Raw genomic sequence first — 21,740 nt, 5'->3', positions numbered from 1 at the left:
AATAATGAGTAAGCATTATAGGGTGCAAAGGAATGTATGATAATCATGAGTAAGCATTATAGGGTGCAAGGGAATGTTATAATAGCACGCATTCATGTGCTCGGTGGACGTTACGTTGTAATTTTGTGTTAATTACAATTATTATATGATTGTGGATTGTGTAGTACTCTATCTGTTTAAATCTTGAGTCAGTCGCAAATAAACAACGTATAAGTGAACACATATCGTGGTTTTCTTTAAAAACATAATCGTCCTGCAAGCTAATATCAACCTTAACACCAAAACAATTATAATAATTATTATTTTATACATATATATATATATATATGTAAGCTTTGTGATTACATTCGAGTGTTGGCAGTTGAGTCGAAGGAGGCCGTCTCAGTAAAAAATCATATAATATTTTTTTAATGACATAAGAAGTGTCAATTAATTTAAAATATTCATTTTAAACTTAGTGATAAACGTTTTTTTTATTAATTAGTATTTTAGTTCAGTTAAGAGTGGAAAGGACAATTCCAGTTCTCTTTAAGGAAAGAAATAAAGCATGAACATTGCAATTGTCGATTCTCTATTTTTTAGATGAATCAAATTGTTTAATGCTTGAAAAACCCATGACCTTATATATATATTGTTATAAATCAAACAATTATTAAAATAAAAAAAAGATTTATTTGGCCTTCGACCTTAGGTACATACACAATTTATGACTTTAGGCAAACATAAAATAATTAGTAATTTAATTAAATCGGTAATTATTCGGGCAGAGCTTCCGCACACTTCAAAAGTTAACGAAAGAATGAGCTCTTATCGCCAACATCTCGTGTTATATAGGCAGGTGTGGTGTTGCCGAATTAAAATATTAGTCTTCCTCCAACACGGCCTCTCCTGACGGGGCTGCGTCCCTGAAGCCCTCAGATGAACTTGTGGATGGACCGGTAATACCCACAACATCCGATAACTGCTCAGCATTGTCATCATTAGTTTCTGAGGAAATAAACACACAAAAATCCATCATTAGTCACGTCTGTTCTATTACTCAACAAGGCATATATTTGTATTTTTGTCAACTACACAAGTCATTTTGAATAGACTATATAGGTTTTACACAGGTCTGTTCCCACGCAACCGAATACCTCGCACAAAGTCGTGTGTACGAACAGGTTTTACATCAGTCTATAGTAGGTCACCCCAGATACCTATACATCATGGATTTACACAGGTCTGTTGTCAGCTGCGCAACTGACTCACCCCAGAAACCATTGTGGTCAACTGCGCGTACAGGTTTTACATGGGTCTTTTCCACTAGCACGTCTTACATTTACATGCCACGATAAATAAATAAAGTCAAGACAAACAACAACTCATGCACAACAAGTAAATACCTTCAAAAAATGCAGCACAAGTTTCAGGTATCCATTCACCCTTCCATAAAACCATATATGTTGCAGCTACCTGAGTAGTTTTGCCATAGGCACCAGACAACAATTGGACTTCGTATCTATCATTAGGGAGCGCCTTCGTTACTTTATAAGGGGGGCTCTTATAAAGTAACGAAGGCGCTTACCACTATCAAGTTTCCCGGCGCTTTGAGAATTCTTGATCACGTAAACCAAGTCATTTACTTGATACTTTTTAGGAGGTTTTCTATTTTTATTAACATAAGGATCTTGTTTGTTTCTGTTATCGCGAATAAGCTCTTCAGCTCGTTGCCTTTTCAATTCGCGGGTCGCGTCGCGATTTGGATTTGAACCTTCGTAGGTTATGTCTTTAATCAAGCTATTTATTAACGGAGTAGTCGAATCGGTGCCAATGAGAAGATTAAGTGCCGAGTATTGGGTTGTCTTATGTTTAGTGATATTTAATACTAGTTGTAATTTCCACAATACTTTTGACCAATCATTTTTATTATAATTTACTTCAACCCTTATCATATTAAGTACTGTGCGGCAGTAACGTTCAACTTGGCCGTTTTCTTGGTGCATTTCGGGAGTAAAAAAAGGCACTTCGACACCGTAACCAGATATCCAGTTAATAAATTCGTGATTATCAAACATACGACTTCTATCACACACTAGCTTTTTAAAAGTACCGAACAGCGATATAATTTGAGTTATTACACGCTTTAGCTCACTACTATCTTTGCGTATTAACGCGAACAGTAAACAATATTTTGTATATGCGTCAATTATAATGAGTACGTGTTTATGACCATCGCTATCTCTCAGCGGCCCGAGTACGTCGGCGTGTATCACGTCAAATGGTACCGAATCTTTTTGCCACGAAGATATAGGTTGTAAAGATGCTCGGGGAGTTTGTTTATGAGAAATGCAATTAACGCAGTGTGTGACATATTTCGCGACAAATCGTCTTAGACCGGGGAACCAAAAGTGCCGTAGGATCAGATCAATCGTCTTGTCTATACCGATGTGTTCATGCTCATCGTGGAAAACGCGTAACAAGCTTAATCTAAACGCTTTTGGTACATAACACAAGAATCGCGCTTGCTCACCCGTGACGTCGTATTTATAATACAAGAGGTCATTACGTTTTATATAACGCGTGTTATCTAATTCACCGTTATTTAATTTCTCTAACAAAGAAATGGTTTCCTCGTCACCTGCTTGTGCCACTTGAGCCCAATTTTGGGGCTTTCGAATGATATCGACAACATTGACCGGGTTTCTGCTTAAATAATCGACATGTGACATAAGTGTGCCCTTACGATATTCTACCGAGAAATCAAAATCCTGCATATACATCCACCACCTTGCAACTCTGGGTTGGAGATCCTTTTTGCGTTGTGTCATTTTTAGCGCATTAAAATCTGTGATTATTGTAAAAGTTTTGCCAATTAAATATTGTCTAAAATGTTGCAATGATTTTACTACGGCAAGGGTCTCCAACTCATAGCTGTGGTATTTGGACTCCGCGCCGGCAGTTAATTTACTAAAATATGCGACTACCCGCCAACAACCGTCTTTATGTATTTGCATAAGAATACCGCCATAGCCAATTGAACTGGCATCAGTATGTAATTCGGTCATTAAGTCAGGGTCGAATATAGCTAGAATTGGTTCATTTGTTAAATAAGAAATTATTTCCTGACGTGCGTTTTCATGTTCGTCGGTCCAGTCAAAATTTATTCCCTTCCTAGTTAGGGCTGCAATGCGCGCGGTCTTAATCGCGTAATTAGGTATGTATCTACGAAAATACCCAGCGAGGCCTAGGAATTGCCGCACCTGTTTGACATTATTCGGGGGTGGTGATTTAACTAACGCGTCAATTTTATAAGTACTCGGCCTAACCTGACCATCGCGTATAATCCTACCGAGATATTCAATTTCATTGGTTAGAAAAGTGCATTTCTTTAAGTTGATAGAAAATCCTGCCTCTGTCAAAGTTTTAATTACCGAATCTAATAAAATAAGGTTTTCGTTAATGCTTTGTGTCAATATAAGTACGTCATCGATATAGACTACAACCTGTCCGGCCTCAATAAAGGATTTTAGCGTCTTAGCAATGGTTTTCTGATAAAAAATCGGTGCATTTGCTAATCCGTAGGGGGCCTTACAATATTCGTAGTGGCCTTCCGGGGTAACAAATGCCGTCTTATGAATAGACTCCTCAGCAACTCTAAGTTGGTGAAACCCAGATACCATATCTAAGGAACTAAACCAGCGAGCTTTACCTAATATTGGTCTATGTAGTCATTAATCAACGGTAGGGGATGTCTAGTTTTAACAGTAATCCGATTCAGTGCTCGGTAGTCCACCACCATTCTATCAGAACCATCTTTCTTTTCACCAATAGAATTGGGCTAGCGTACTCTGAGTCAGATTCACGAATTATACCTTTATTAAGCAAATCTTTAACTATTTCGCGAACTTTTAATTTTTCATCGTGTGATAATTTATAAGGTCTATAATACACGGGTACATTAGTTGTCAGTTTAATATGCATTTCACTATCCTTTACAGTTGTGATCGCGGTACCACTTAAAAAGAATTTTGAATACTTGGCTAGAATCTCTAATAATCGTTCCCTATCTTTTCCAGACACAGACGTATTTACTTGTTCGGATAAACAAATTGAATTTACTGGCAAAATATTGCTTTCAATAGGCTCACTACGAATTATACGCTGACAATCACCGGTCCTAACATAAGTTATGCCTTTTCTATTTAACACGTCGGTGCCAATAATTACAGGTACATTTAAATTATTATCATCGACGATATAAAAATCAATTTCTATTGTTAAGTCACTGAATTCAACGGGCAACGTTACATATGATTCTGATTTCACTTCCATACCACCTAGGCCACGTAATAATTGATTTGTAGGTCTTAATTGACATGAAAAATGTTTAACAATATTTTTCGACACTAGAGAGACACATGAACCACTATCGATCAAAACATCTAACGGGATTCCCGAGATAACAGCAGTTGTTACGTCACGATTTTTATAACTACCCACAAGTTCGCGACAAAAATTAACACCATTATTGTTTCGTGAACTCGACCGTTCTTTGGCAAAACACATATTCTCGGAATGACCTACTTTTTTACAAAATGTACACTTCAACACATCAACATGAGACGTTGCCGGTAGCGCGATTGCTCTTTCGTTGTTATTATTATTTGTAGTTGAATTCAATCGTTTACTACAATCTACACTTTTATGGCCAAATTGCTTGCAATGATAACATTTAATTGATTTTGAATCGTTTGAACTGTATTTGCGTTTTAAAAGGTTGCGATTTAAATTATTATTATTAGAGAATTTATCAACCCGACTATAGTTAGTAGATATTTTTCTATTTGAATTGTTAGAAGGTTTAACAAAGCTAGACAAAAACTCCACTATAGAATCGAGCGATAATTTAGCGTTAATAGCCATAGCGCGGATTTGTGGGTCTACGATTCCACGTATAATAATGGCAGTAAGTAGCTCGTTGCTTAGACCTTTAACTATGCGTAACCTTAAAAGCGATCTACGAGCATATTCGGCGTATGTGGAGTATTTGTCGGACTCTGTTCGCATAACGTCATAAAGAATATTCGCGACATCGACAGAGCGTGGGCATAAGGCTTTTCCGCATTCTTACTAATAATTATCAATAATTGGGCAAACTTTGCAAATTTAATCAGGAGGTTCGTTCAAACCTCTAATAAAAGATTTTAGGGTGAGTTTCCGGTAAAGATCACGTTTTGTTTCTATTGTAGTAGGTATATTTTCATGTAATGAAATATATGTCATTATAGTACTGAAAAGTGTCTGGCATTTGTCATAAAACTCCTGAGGAGTATCGCTTCCCTGAGAGAGTAACGAAAGGTCGTTATATAGGGCTGTCTTATCCCTTTGATCAGCAAAATTATTAATTAATGCGTTCCTAATTCCTGCCCAACTATCAGGAATCCCATTCGAGTTAATTGTCCTGGCGGCAGGGCCAGTAATTTTATTTAAAATCCCGTTAGTTAAACATAAATTACTAAACTCGTAACCTGGTTCATTTTTTAAATACTGTATCACTATTTGGTCACATATTTTGATAAATCGGGTAAGAATATTGGGGTTCCCGTCGAATTCGGGGATCGGGCGGAGCGCCTTATAAGTAACATCAGGATCTATAGACATTTTAATTATTTCTAATTCACTATTATCTATCTTTTTATTAAAATCTAAGCTAGTATTTCGCGAGATCTGCCAATGTGAGGCAGATTTTTCACCGTTTTTTCTAGGGTGGAAAATGTTAGATAGGATAACACTAGATTATAAAGGAAGCAACGTTTAAGTAAAGTTTCAAAGTACTTACGTTTGGTTTTCTTTAGTACTGATTTTCGAGTACGTTCCTGGCCACAAACACTCGAAGATTCAAGATGCCCAGTTGTGGGACTAGATAGCCTCTTGGATAGCTCGCGACGCGTAGCGGTATCAATGTGAGATCACCTTTATCGCGGAACTATTATGCACTGAGCATCCTACCGACTGCGCCAATTACGTCGTTCGCAGCTGAAGGACTTAAAAAAAACCGAAAGTACTTTAAAAGTGAATTTATTTTAATTCGCAAACTTATTTTACTAATATTAATACTAATTATACAACTTCATGTGTTGAGGTTGTAACACAGAATGCCCTCAGAACCAATTATTATATTATTTATATTAATACTTTTCTTAACTTAATTCTAAGAGACACAGAAATTATAAAGAAAGATCGGTGTGGTCCGTTGTTGGGCGGCGTGATGTTGCGCAAGGGTTTCGGCGAACGCGATGTCCTAATGTACCTCCATAGGGTGGTCGCATACATAACAAGCGTTTTCGAAGGAATATACGTATCTATTATTTTGTTTACTGTTGAGTAGAATAAGTTAGTTGCTTGTTCTATATCCAGTCCATGAAAGCGGCTATACCAATTCACACGAGAGAGTTCACTGTTAATTACGTCATAATTGCCTTTATTAAATAGACGAATAGTACGGGGAGCATTTCTAAGGGTACTAAAGTGAATATCCTTCAGGACTATATCTAGAGCCGGATGATGTAAATCCTCCTTAACCAATGGTGATAAACAATAGCTAACTAAGCATAAAGAGTTACTAAATATCAAATCAAGGTGACGGTTATGGTAATTTGGAATTAAATTATATTGTTTCAGATTATTAAAATTCATGAAAGCTGACATAGATGTGACAAGTGCCTGAGAACTAGATCCGTGTACTTGAGCTGATGTAGAATCACTAGATCTTGACCAATCCGCAAAAGGAATATTGAAATCCCCTAGTATCAGAAAGATATCCCTAGGGTTCACAATAAGCGTTTCGGAAATATTTTCGTAGAAATTTATCAGGTCATCGCATTGTGTCTACATTGAGGGATATAGCAGCAGTAAATTCTACACCTAGATTGGTTATTGTTATTTTTAATTTTAACACACAAACTTAATATGTCACAGGAATATACATTATTAGAAGGTTTAATAACCACGTCGCCAACAGACACTCCCTTACGTACGGCAATAAGATCACCTCCGCCCATAGAATCGTTTCTGGGAGAATAATCACGATCACAACGATAAATTGTATAACGGCAACCAAATAATTCGGAATCATGAATGCTCGGTAACAGCCAGGTTTCAGTCAAACAAATCAAGTCATAATCTGAATGAAGAACATTCGAGTATAAATTGTTAAGTTTCGTGCGTAGACCTCGAACATTTTGATAAAATAAATTCACCTTAGTAGCCATAAGATCTGAATATAACTATATGCTAACCAACTAACGGTTAAGGAAAGTAACCGTCTAGTTGATAATACCAAGATTATTAAACATAAGCAACCCGTATTCATATATATAAACATATTGTCCAGAATATGGGCATAGTTTCCTCTTTCTCCAAATCCCACTTATGTAATTTGGTCGATATATTTTATATAAATATAGCAATACAATTCTTAAAAACAGATTAACAATTAAATATTCAAATATATGCATCGAGAAATACAAATTATAAGTACAGATTAAATTTTTTTTAAATCAATTTCGGCATTAATATGGTAAATACGAGAAGTACCATTTTTTCTAATTAAAATTGAGCAGTTCTTGACCCAAACATATTTATAATTCTTTTCACGAGCTAAGGTCTTAGTTTTACGCAACAGCATTTTGTTGAAACTAGTTAAGCGGTCATTAAAATAAATGCGACCACTGTTGCCTGCATAACCAATATCGGAAGCTTTTAAATGCTTTTTTTTCCCGAAGTTTAGCTAAAAAATCATCTTTTTTATAACGGGAAAGAAAACGAATTATAATTGACCTAAGTTTTTTGCTGTCGTTAGATTTTGGTGTAACTCTAGTAATAAAATCTATATCATTTGTAGAACATGCTGTGTGATTGACCAGGTTGGATAGATTTGTGAATAGCTGTATTAAATTTTCATTTTTAGATTCCGGGACACCAATTATTTCGATATTTGATCGGCATGACCATTGTTCCTTCTTATTTATATCAGACTGTACTAGTTCTATAGATGAGCTCAGGTTTTTAATATCAGATTTTACCGAGTCACAAGTCTTAAATTTGTTTTCGACGATTTCTATTCTTTTTGTTACGGCTTCATAGTTTTCACTCATAAACTGAAGGGATTTCTGCAGAACAGTAATTTCAGATTTTAGATCTTCAAGAATATGTTGGAAATTCAAAAAAGCTTCCTTAAACTCGACTTTTATAATTTGCCGGATATCGTCTGAAGGTGCTGATACTTGACTCATAGTTTTCTTATTTGCGCTTGTAATTACCGTGTCTGATGAAGCAGCATTTTTATTGGTTTTTTGTCTCTGTCGTTTAGTTACATTATTGGAAGGCCCACTATTTGTATCGTTTTTAGGTGAGTTATTAGAGCACGATGAACAACGCCAGGATTGTTTTAGGTGTTCATCGAGAATACAAGAATCCGGTAGGACACATGACGAATGAAATTCGCGGTCACATGAAGTGCACACCAAAGGACCTCCCGGCTCTGATGTAGTTTTTTTGCAGCATGAGAAATCCATTATTGGTTAAGATATTAGGTCGAGAATATTCAATTAAAAGTCACTTGAAAAGAAAAAAGACCATGTCTTGTCGGTCTCGAACTCAGGATGATCGCATCGGAACATCGGTCCGTCATCGGAACGTCATTGACAGTGTTTATGTACAATTAAATTCAATAAAAATAGTAAAACGACGTAAATATCTTTAAAAGTTTTATTAAAACGTTACATAAATTGTGACTACATATTTACAGTGTTAGTGATATCTAAAATAAAGTGATAAGTGCTGCAAATACAAAAACATAATTTAGTGTACAGTGGAAAGTTAACTTGTACCCACTAACAATTAAATTAAATATAATACTAAATTAAAGTGTTTAATAGCCAGAAAAGTTCATATAAAATAATAATAAACCTGGACACTTAAGAATCAATTACAATTAAGTATAGCCATATAAAACTAAATTAAATTAAAATAATTTTACAAAATACTATTAATTATTATTAGTGCCATCTAGCATCCATACTCATAATTGCCTTGTTGATATTAACGCAGCGTTATGACGAATAAGTGTAATCATTGCGGTAAATACCTCGCAATAATAGATGGCGCGAAGTGTACCAAATGCGCTATGCTTTATCATAGAATGTGCGTTAATATAAAGCCGGGAGACCCCATTCCCAAGAAAATACTGTGCAACAATTGCAAAGTAGGAACGAAGCGTACTACCCCTGCGAGCGCCAGTAGCCATCCCTCTCCCAGCTCATATACAGAAAATGCAGAGGACAATTTCACAGATGCTGATGAAATTAATTCTGAAAAATCCCTCGCTCATGAGATAAGGCTGTTGCGATTGGAATTTTCTTCGGTAACCAGGGAGCTGTCGCGGTTTAGTACGACTATATCCGAATTTAATAAACGGGTGGACAGCGTCGAGAAACGCTTAGATAATTTAGAAAAAATTAATCAGGAGCGACACTCGGAAATTGTCGATAAAAATGCGACCGAAACAATTGTCCAACTGCGATCCGAATTGAATGACCGTGACCAAGAGAACCTGCTAAACGATATCGAAATCTCGGGTTTAGAGGAGAAAAATGGCGAAAATCCAACCAATATAGTGGTTTTAATTGCAAAAAAAATTGGGGTGCCACTGGAGGAACGCGACATATAATAGCGCGATAATAGCCGATCACAGCAGCCAAACTCGGCCGCGGCCAATTGTCGCTCGGCGCGCCGTCCGCGATACTCAAACTCAAATTCCTTTATTCAATATAGAAGTATTACACTTTCTTATTGATTGTCAAGTTAAACACTACCACCGGTTCGGAAAAGAAAACACCCTGACCTGAGAAGAACCGGCGAAAGAAACTCAGCGGGACTTTTTTTTTTTTTTACGTCAAATTAATTATATACATAATTATATATGAGTAGAAACAGCCAGGAGGCGATCGTTTCATTCCCAAGGTGTGCTATCAAACATAAACTCACTAATTGTATAGTAACCTTTCGCACACAAGCGTTCCTTAACAATTTTTTTAAATTTCGCAACAGAAGCATTTTGAACGCTTTCTGGGATCCTGTTGTAGAAGCGTATACATTGCCCCACAAAAGAGTTACTGACTCTATGCAGTCGAGTAACAGGAGTAACAAGATTGTGTTTGTTCCTTGTACCAACGTTATGAGAATCACATTTTCTCATAAAAACATTAATATTTTTCCGTACATACAAAACATTACAGAATATATATTGAGAAGCAACAGTCAATATCTTAATTTCTTTAAATTTATACCTCAAAGATTCCTTTACATACTCTTTGGTCCGCGACGAAATGCTACGAGCCGCGCGCGTGCGCCGCGGCTGTGACTCATCGGGAATCGTCGAGTCGGTGCCTAAGCGGTTTTATGTTAACGAGCGTCTCACTCCGATGAATCGCCATATATTTTATAAAACACGCGAATTAGGTCGACGCGATGGATGGCGATATATCTGGACGAGGAGGTCGCATTTACGCTCGTCGCAGCGGAGACTCCGAAACTCGTCGTATACGCACGTTGAGCGACACAATTAAGTTTTTTGGAGACAATACCGTTTGATGTTTAGCTCATATAAGGTTAGTTTATTAGATAAATTTAAAAAATATATTAAACATGTAAAAACAAAATTAATTCGCAAGCAGGTTAAATTAATTTCTCATATTTATTTAAAGTGTATTATATTTTATATAATTAAGTTTTCACTTTGTGGCAGTATCATACTTCTAAATAGTAATTGTAACGATGTATTATTATTATATTTAATTATATTATTTGCTTTTAAAAGTAATATATGTAAAAATTATTGTGAGATGCCGAATGTAATATGTAAAAGTAAACTTCATACGAGTATAGCGTATATTTTGGAACTCATGTATCATTCACAGTTAGCCAGTATAATATACATATTTGATTATTTAATATATTATATACATGCGTAAAATGAATAAGTCAAAAAAATTACGAATTGGCTTTCTGAATCCTGGCTCACTTGGTACTGGTCATGATGAGTTTTTATATGCAATGGATCGCCACAACGTCGATATCATGGCACTAAATGAGACATGGCTGCGTGAGGGGGAGGACGCCCGAGCCCCAAGAATTCCAGGATACTCATTGCGTCACATTCCTCGACCTGCGGAAATACGTTCCCGTGGCGGTGGAGTCGGTTTTTATATAAAACAGATACCCTGTTTCTGTTCGGACCCTTAAACACCCAGAGACCATAACTATTGAGCAAATGTGGTTAAGTGTTAATATTAGGGGTAAAGTTTTAGTCATTGGTACAGCATATAGACCGCCTTGGTTAAGTATGCAAATTTTTATTGATGCCATTACTGACACATATGGCGCTTTGCCATATCATGATCACATACTATTGGTGGGCGATTTTAACATCAATTTCCTAGATCCAGGTAATGTAAATACAACTATGTTTACAGACTTTCTCACATACACAAATATGACGCAATATGTTACCGTTCCCACACATTTCACAAGTCACAGCGAAACCCTCCTCGATCTCATCTGCTCAGATACAAACGTCGAACGAGTGTGGGTTGACTATGTAAGCAATTTAAGCGATCATGCATTTTTATCGTGTGAGCTTAATATTGAAAAAGATAAGCCCGTAACGGAAAAAATATATAGTAGACGATTAGACGACATAGATTTAGACCAATTAAAATATTATTTAACCACGCTTATTAACTGGGAACTCATAATTTCAGAACAAGATATTAATAAAACAGTTGCAGCCTTTAATGACAGTATCCTGTGGGTATTTGACACATTAAGCCCTATAAAGTTGCGATATATCAAAGAATTTCAATATCCATGGGTTACTTATAACATCAAATTAATGATGAGACGGAGAAATGAAGCACAAATTAGATGCCGTAGTACGAAGATAGATGCTCATGTTAACTATTATAAGCAACTTAAAAAATCAGTAGAATCGGCCATAAATACAGAAAAAACGGTTTATTTTACTTTATTTATTAATAATAATTACAAAAATTCGCGATACTTATGGTCACATATTAAGCGCCATGTCAACTTTAATAATAAGAAAGACAAACTTTTGCCCGCTCATTTTGATGATCCAGATGGTATTAATGATCACTTTCTCCAACTACCAGGCAGGCCTCAGGCTTCTTAAACTGATATAGCATACTTTAACAGTCAACTTTATGGTGATGCTACATTCTACATCAAAACTGTCGATTGTACAGTTGTCAATAAAGTAATAAGTAGTATTAAATCAAATGCTGTTGGGGCCGATGGAATATCTCTAAAAATGTTGTTGCTCATTATGCCTCATATTCAAGAAATTATTACTACTATAATTAATATGTCTATTACCCAGAGCATATTTCCCATAATATGGCAGAAAGCGATAATTAAGCCTATCCCTAAAAATAATAATCCCTCAGAAAATAAGGATCTACGGCCAATAAGTATCCTGCCATGTTTATCCAAAGTATTAGAAAAAATGGTATATAATCAGCTATCTGATTTTCTTGAGACCAATAATATATTACCCATGAGACAGTCAGGATTCCGTAAACATCGCGGTACTGCAACTGCACTGATTGATGTGGTTGACGAAATATTAAACGCGCAAGATAAAGGTAATGGCGCTATACTGGTTTTGTTAGATTACTCTAGGGCATTTTATACGATTAACGTCTCTCTTTTACTAGCTAAACTACACTACTACGGACTTAGCGCAGAAGCTATACAATGGTTCACCAGTTATCTGGGTAGTAGAACGCAAACCGTAGAACTTAAACATGAAGATGGCACCATAAAATCATCGCAATGTAGGCAAGTTCTTAGAGGTGTACCCCAAGGATCGATACTTGGTCCTCTACTGTTTATTATATATTGCGCTGACGTAACAAAGGTCATAAAAAACTGCCGTTACCATATGTACGCTGACGACATACAAATATATATATATCTTTTCCACCTAATGAAACTCATAATGCTGTACTTAAGCTAAATGAAGATTTAAAAAACATAGCAGGTTGGTCAGATGCAAATTGTTTAGCGCTAAATCCACAAAAGTCTAAATTTGTAATACTGGGCACGGCGAATCAAACACAACTGATATCAAGGGAAATACCTATGGTTAAAATTCAAGATGAACCAATTGAAAGAGTTACGAGTTACGAGAGAAGCACGTAATCTTGGCGTACTTATGGACGAATGCCTTAGATTTGAAAAACATATTCATAATACAGTTAAAAGTTGCTTTTATCGTCTAAAAGTTTTATACCAAATAAGAAAGTTTTTAAAAGTAAATGTAAGAATCCGCCTATGTGACACATTATCCAAATTAAATTACGCCGATGTAGTGGTGGGCCCAAGACTATTGCAACGTACAAAAAATTTAATTCAAAAGGTGCAAAATGCTTGTGCAAGATATTGCTTCGATATACCTCCACGTACGCATGTCACACAATATTTAAATAACGCAGGAATTATGAGAATGGAGTACCGTAGGCAACTGCATTTTATGACGCTCTTATTCGGGGTAATCAAGTTTAAACTTCCACCATACCTTTATCACAAGCTTCGTTGGGCGCACGATACGAACACATACGCAACCAGATCGAAATCATATTTACTTCTTATGCCCCTCCATAGAACGGCCTCCTTCCGTGGTAGTTTTCGATACGCCGCCACCAAGTGCTGGAACAACCTTCCACCGCCATTGAGGAACCTAAATATAATTCATAATTTTAGAAACAAATACAGAAAATTTCTTCTTGATAAACAAAAGCAAACATAGCAATTGATTTTATTTATCCTTGTTAATTTAATAATAATAATAATAATAATAATAATAATAATAATAAACATTTATTGAGCAAATTACACTACTTTCACACAACATAAACAACGAAACATAACAAAATATCACTTATCCTAAAATACATCAAACAAAAAAAAAAAAAGTAATAATAACTAAAAATACAACTACAACAGAACAAGTTTTAAGAGTAAAAAATTAATAATTAAAATAATATAAAACAATAAATAGTGTGCAGCAGTGCAATTTAGCCAAAAGGACATCCACTCAGTGAAAAATAGAAACATTGTTGCTTCTACACTGATTTTCAGTGGTCTCCTAATGCTATTGCGGAACTGACAGCGGTAACAATAAAAGAGCGATATTAAATCGATGCAATAAATGATAAAAGAGGAAGAAAATATATATATATATATATATATATATAAAATTAGCATAATAATAAAGGCAGCATTAAACATAATTATTACATAGGTACGAGTATATCTGTCGCACTTGCTACGCAGAGTGCGCCGGAACGCGCGGGAGCAGGGCGCAACCTCTTTCTTGATTATACGAAAAATTGTACATAATATTTTAAGTGTTTTTAATGCTCACGCGCCCAGTCGGCCCGCGCAGCCCGCAGCGTCTGACGTTTAACCGTAAGCATGTTGTTCGCTTAATTAAAAATATCCAAACGAACACAGAAAAATACATACTGCGATTTGACAATAAATTATAGTACTACGTTTAATGTTGTCTTAGATTTTCGCGATTATTACACATTGAAATAAAACTAGTTTTTTAACGGATTTAATCGCGTATATTAATTATTTTATTTTAACATCCCGACGTTTCGAGCACTTTGCAGTGTTCGAGTCTGCCCGTGACCACGAACACTGCAAAGTGCTCGAAACGTCGGGATGTTAAAATAAAATAATTAATATACGCGATTAAATCCGTTAAAAAACTAGTTTTATTTCAATAGTACTACGTTTTTAAGTATTTGGAAAAGACAATATAAGGTAAGAAGTATTTTTATGACACCAAATATATATAAAATATATGTGATTATAGTAAAATTCAGTTTTATTCGCATATATATTTAATTACACGCTAACATAAAAACCCAATATCTTAATTTATTTCGCTTTATCTTAAAGATATGGATTGAAGAACTAAGGAGTTATGAAATAGGAGCGGTTAAGATGACATCTCATAAAAAACAATGCAGCTGAGCGTGGAAGCCATGGGATCGATCACCAGGCGATAACCTGATTCTTGCCTATAGCAATCGGACCGCAAACCAAACGGGTTCGTGTCGTAAAATTATAATTAATTTAATTTTGCAATATACGTATACTTGAATATTAACATAATTTATATTTAAATTTTGTCAACGACATATAAATTAATTTTGTATATAGATTTACATACCCATGTGTATAAATACAAATATAAATAGATAAAATAAATAAATTAAAAAAAATAACTGCGAATGAATTAAATGAATAAAATTAAATGTCTAGTTTAAGAATTTTTTTGTTTATCTAATAAATATAATCTATACTTATAGCGGAAATTTCCTAACGATTATATAATTTAAATATAATATAATGATTTATATTTAATTGTATACATATGTATGAATATATATACATGTTCGTGTGTGTGTGTATAATATGTAGGTATGTGTGTCTGTATGTAGTTATATAGATGAGATTTTATATATGTATATGTCATAACTATAAAATGATAATTCAATATAATCTTATAACGTTTTTTAATATGTAATCAAATCCACTCACCTTACAGTGCATGGCCCATTGGCAAGGTGGAGTATTGACCAGACTTGGTTAGACTATTTAGTGAATAGATTTCAACCTCTATTTGATTGTTATGATATTTGTTGAACGGCACGTCTCGACCTGCTTGCGACCTTCTGTAATAATACGTTCGCTATATTAATTTATACCTACGATAAATGCAAAGAATCAAAAGTAATATTATTGTGATTTAGATTATATTAAAACACATTTAAAAAATAAGAAAAACAGAAATTAGTATATATTACTCACTTATTATTATTTTTTTTTTTTTTTTTCTCCTTAAATAATTCGTAGGTTGGTTCACGTTTCTGCATCTTTGTGATCTCAGCGTAATATAATTTAGTTTTAAATTTTAATCTATTGTGCAACACGTCCAACCTCCACTGCCGCCGCGAGGTACCTGAGCGCATCCTAGACTTGTTTTTATTTCTGTTATTTTTTTTTTATTTGATTTTAACACGATATAATAGTGGACTATTGTCAATGTCGTTCACTTGACGTACGGAAATAAGGTGATCACTGAAAATCAGTGCTGCCGTCTTTGCGAATTTCACACATAGTATGAATCGTATTTTAATTTAAGTATAGGAAAAGAAAAAAAAAAAAAACTATATAATTTAAATCGTTAATTTCTTTTTTTATTGTTATTCTTTTTTTATTTTTTTTTATTTTCTGTGTGTGAGGTTCCTAGGACGACAGCAAATGCTGAGTGATTTTCCTTTTTGTGGCATCGTACTGCTGTGTAGGCAGCATTTTGTTTTTATTTATTTATGCCTCTTTTTACAATCTTTCTTAGATATTATTTAATTGTATTGTTATTTTAAGTTTTTGTTTTTTTTTTTTGTTTTGTTTATGTCACTGATGTCTCAAAACGATGCTTACAAATAAAAAAAAAAAAACTTTCTTCTTTCTTTCATGTAAAGCTCGACGTAAACCACTGCGCCACGGATATCTTAATGATGATTGTGAATATTAGGAACTATATGTGCCGTGTAAAAGATAAGGTAACGTTCAATGAACTTGCTTGGTTTTTTCAATATGAAACTCATTAGCACAGAGACATATATCACTAACCGATGCACAAAGCGATGACTGTTATAAGTTCAGTGTTCATAATTTTGCTCATTTAAAAATGGGAAAAAACGTAGATTTTCACACTGTCCGCACTAAATTTACTGATATAATTTATCACAAAGGGGTCCTCTTCTATGAATTTATTATTGAAATGCAAAACTTGGAGACTAAAGGATCGTATGAGATTTTTTAAAATAGAACAACAGAGAGTATGCACCTATACTGACTACGGGCTTGACCCGAACTCAAAGTCAAAGTCAAAGTCAAAAATCTTTATTCAATATAGAAGTGTTTGCACTTGCTTATTGATTGTCAAAAATCTACCACCGGTTCGGAATTTAGCACCTCGGACCTGAGAAGAACCGGCGAAAGAAACTCAGCGGGATATATTTTTTTTTCATTTTTTTTTAACCATTTTCCATGTAGGTACAATGATAAGTATATATTAGTTGTTTAAAACAGCCTGGAGGCGATCATTTCATTCCCAAGGTGTGCAGTCAACTAAAAAGTCATTAGTGTTGTAATATCATTTAGCATACAAACGCTCTTTAACGATTCTTTTGAATTTTATAATTGAATAATTTTGAACGTTTTCTGGGATCCTGTTGTAAAAACGTATACATTGCCCCAAAAAAGAGTTACTAACCCTGTGTAATCGGGTACTTGGAGTAACAAGTTTATTCTTGTTCCTAGTGTTAATAGAATGTACGTCACAATTTCTGGGAAAATCATTTATGTTTTTGCGTACATACATAACATTATCAAAAACAAATTGAGAAGCGACAGTCATTATTTTAATTTCTTTAAATTTACCTCTTAACGAATCTTTTGGGACCAGGTTATAAATTGCACGAATAGCCCTCTTCTGCAGTACAAAAATAGTATTAATGTCAGCTGCATTACCCCAGAGTAGGATGCCATACGACATTATACTATGGAAATAACTGAAGTACACAAGGCGTGCCGTATCCACATCAGTCAAAAGTCTAATTTTTTTTACCGCATAGGCTGCAGAGCTAAGTCTATTCGCCAATTTATTTATATGGGGGCCCCATTGGAGCTTAGAGTCTATTGTCATACCAAGGAACTCTGTTGATTCTAAAACATCTAATGCTTCCCCGTTTAAACGTACACTCGTTTTGACACATCTTACATTGGGAGTAGTGAATTTAATACATTTAGTCTTTTTACTATTTAACATTAAATTATTAACACTAAACCAATTTACTATTTCAGAGAGAGTATTGTTCACATCGTCATATATTGAAAGACGTCTTTTTATTTTAAAAATTAAAGAAGTATCATCAGCAAACAATACTATCTCGAGTTTATCACCTAGGAGATGTGGCAGGTCATTTATATAAACAAGGAAGAGAAATGGTCCAAGAATTGATCCTTGAGGGACCCCCACAGTAACTGGAGACCCGGGAGATCTCTTTCCATTTACATCAACCCTCTGAATGCGATTGCTCAGATACGAAATCAGAAGACTGAGTGCAGTGTCCCTAATTCCATAATGACGTAGCTTCCTGACCAAAGTTTCGTGTTGCACACAATCAAAGGCCTTAGATAAATCACAAAATATCCCTAAGGCATCCTGTGACTCCTCCCAGGCCCTGTAAATATTTTTAACGAGCTCAACACCAGCGTCAGTTGTCGAGCGACCCCTTGTAAATCCAAATTGTTTCTTGTGTAGCAACTTGTTATTGTTAAAATGTACTAGCATTTGATTTAGTAACAACTTTTCAAAGATCTTGCTAAGAGTTGGTAGTACAGAGATGGGCCTATAGTTGTTGGGGTCTGATGTACTACCTGATTTAAATATTGGTAATACTCTACTATGTTTCATGAGGTCAGGAAACACGCCACTAAGGACACATTTATTAAATATAGTGACAAGGTAGGGTGCGATTACATCAATTATTGAATTGACTACCTTGACAGAGATCCCCCACAGATCGGCCGTTTTCTTAATATCTAGTGATCTGAAGGAACTTATTACATCACTTACACTTACTGTATTAAATTTAAAGCTAATATTACATTCTTCCACATGGTTTTTTAATAATGATTCAGCAACGGTAGGAGAGGAATTTAATGAGTTAGTTGTCGAAAATGGAATGTCAGCAAAAAAATTTTCAAAAACAGTTGCAACATCCCGATCTGAGGAAAATAAATTGTTGTCAATAGATAAGCTAAAGTCGGAGATGTTATTTTTGACTCTTCCAGTTTCACAATTAATAATTTTCCATGTCATTTTAATTTTATCAGGTGCCTCAATAATTTTTTTTTTTATATGCAATGATTTAGCTGTATGACATACACGTTTGAATAGTTTAGAGTAGGCACTAACATAACTGATAAATGAAAAAGACCGGTTGTATGATCTTTCACTATAAAGTTCATACAACCTCTGCCTACTCTTGTGAATTCCGACAGTCGCCCAATCATTAAATTTAAGAAAATTCCTAGATTAGACTGTCTTGGAAGTAAATATGGCATTAAATTCTGTTTTAATTAATTTAAAAAAATTGTTATAAAGCTCATTAGAATTATCATTTAATTGTAAATATGAGAGCTTTGCCATGATATTACTTCTGAACTTCTCAATTCGATACAAATTGATTGGAACAAATGTCTGTTTTAAATCCTTAGCATTGTTATTTATTTGCGAATTAAATGAAGCCAACTGTCCACAATGATCAGAACTTAACATATTTATAATACATTTATGATTAGGTACACAGTTGGTAAATATGTTGTCAATACATGTTCCAGTGGATTCAGTGATTCTAGTTGGCTCTAAGAATAAGTTAATGAGGTTATATGAATATAATAATGATCTGAATCTAATACTTGTGCTACAGTTTTCTAATAAATTTATGTTGAAGTCACCACAAATAAAAATATATTTACTTGATCCAGATAATTTCAATAATGCACTTTCCAATATTTTCTCAAATGCTTCATATAACCCGCTAGGAGGTCTGTATACGCATACAACAATGACATGCTCAAGCTCTGCACAGGCTATTTCAATAGTCTGCTCAATAGAAAGGCTCACAACATCCTTACGTTCTTTAAATTTTAGATTTTTGTTAATAAGTATTAATGAGCCACCACGTATAGCTTTTTTTCTATTGAACATACTAGCCATCTGGTGACCACTAAAGTTAAACATAAACTGATAATTTACAAGCCAATGTTCTGTTATACATAAAATATCAATGGCATTACTGTTTATGAATAACTCAATTTCTAAATCTTTTCCTGTCATTCCTTGAATGTTTTGGTGCACCAGGTTTACAAGTTTACTATTATTATTGTTTTGATTATTTCTAATTTTAAGATTTAGGAATTTATCCAAGGTTAAATTACTATTAGGTAAATTAATATTAGTATTAATAATACTTGAGCCAGAGACTATCTCTTTTGTCTTAAAATTCAATTTAAATTACTTTTATCAGTTTTAATATAAATTAAATTGTTATTTTTATTATGCATATGATCCTTGGTAACATTAGGTATAAAATAATTATTGATATTGTAAGCTATTAGGTTACCAATTTGTCTTCTCGATTTTATTGGTAGGTACATAGTACCCTCTGTCAACTTAAATCTATATATGAATTTATTAATGTCAAATAACATAAAATCATTGCTACAATGTCGGGTCAAATTGAATAATAATAATTAATTGTAAAAATAAATGTAAAAATAATATTTTAGCATTAGTAGCCTGTAAATTTCCCACAACTGGGCTAAAGACCTCCTCTCCCTTGACGAGAAGGTTTGGAGCATATTCTACCCCGCTGCTCCAATGCGGGTTGGTGGAATACACATGTGGCAGAATTTCGTTGAAATTAGACACATGCAGGTTTCCTTACGATGTTTCCCTTCACCACCGAGCACGAGATGAATTATGAACACAAATTAAGCACATGAATATTCATTGGTGCCTGCCTGGGTTTGAACCCGATGTTGGGACGTAATAAAAGTCCATAGACTGGTTAATATGTTTTAATTTACGAGCAAGACCACGTATTACTATTTACAATTTTATATGTTGAAAATGTAGGAGAAGAGAGCGAGTGGGGCCTGTCGGGGCCTTATATACCCGAGCCCCCATCACTGCAGACACGACGTCACACTCGCCCATTGGTTGCCGAGCGCAAGTCTGCGACCGATGCGTTAGTCGCAACACGCTCCCGGGGGATTGACGCTGTCAATGTATGGGTAAGGGGCATAAGTTATTGTATGCCCTCGTTACCGTCCCCTTCTTCGTCAGCACCTCCGCCACTCTGCCAACTCCGCTGCCGTCAGGATGAATCTTGACAATCCTCCCCAATGGCCACAATAGGGGAGGTTGACTGGAGTCCTTGACCAGAACCATGTCGCCCACCATGAGTTCGCCGCTGCTCCTTTGCCATTTTTGTTTTTGCTGCAGTGTAGTGATGTATTCCTTGCAGTATCGGCGCCAGAAATGCTGTCGGAGAAATTCCAGCCTCTGGTGACGCTGTAGCCTGAGAATATTTTTCTCATTAATATCTGAATGAGGTACAGATGTAAGTGGCCGTCCAATAAGGAAATGGGACGGTGAAAGGCAGGTTAGGTCGGATGGGTCAGATGAAAGAGGAGTTAGGGGTCTGGAATTTAATATAGCTTCTATCTGAATCAAACAAGTAGACATTTCTTCGTAAGTTAAGTGTGCTTGTTTGAGGGTTCTGCGTAAGTGAAACTTAACGGATTTTACTGCAGCCTCCCATAAGCCGCCAAAATGAGGAGAGTAAGGGGGAATAAATTTAAATTTAAAATAATTAATAAAAACAGCCTACAAAAGTAGATGCATTATCACAATAAATATGCTGTGGTTTGCCACGACGTGCCATGAGCCGAGATGGCCCAGTGGCTAGAACGCGTGCATCTTAACCGATGATTTCGGGTTCAAACCCACTGAACATTCA

At 35.0% G+C, this 21,740-nt stretch overlaps 1 protein-coding gene across 1 annotated transcript; it reads right to left on the bottom strand.

The window, feature by feature from the left end:
• Positions 1-13,705: 13,705 nt before the first annotated feature.
• On the bottom strand, positions 13,706-21,466 carry LOC125075512. Its single transcript, XM_047687227.1, has 3 exons — positions 21,047-21,466; positions 20,894-20,998; positions 13,706-13,804 (listed from the first exon to the last, which is right to left on the bottom strand). The coding sequence occupies exons 1-3, from the start codon at positions 21,464-21,466 to the stop codon at positions 13,706-13,708; spliced, it is 624 nt and encodes a 207-aa protein (XP_047543183.1).
• Positions 21,467-21,740: the final 274 nt, after the last annotated feature.

The sequence above is a fragment of the Vanessa atalanta genome, chromosome W, assembly GCF_905147765.1.
Source record: "Vanessa atalanta chromosome W, ilVanAtal1.2, whole genome shotgun sequence".
NCBI classification, from domain to species: Eukaryota; Metazoa; Arthropoda; class Insecta; order Lepidoptera; family Nymphalidae; genus Vanessa; species Vanessa atalanta.
The sequence above is the reverse complement of the archived record's forward strand: the minus strand, read 5'-3'. Positions and strand labels throughout refer to the sequence as shown.

What these genes read in the sequence shown, in the direction of transcription:
- LOC125075512 (XM_047687227.1), bottom strand. Translation starts at nt 21,466, where the DNA reads ATGTCTACTTGTTTGATTCAGATAGAAGCTATATTAAATTCCAGACCC. An exon ending in TGCTGACGAAGAAGGGGACG is followed by an intron (nt 20,999 to 21,046) that starts GTAACGAGGGCA and finishes ATACATTGACAG; the next exon opens with CGTCAATCCCCCGGGAGCGT. An exon ending in CTGCAGTGATGGGGGCTCGG is followed by an intron (nt 13,805 to 20,893) that starts GTATATAAGGCC and finishes AATTATATTTAG; the next exon opens with GTTCCTCAATGGCGGTGGAA.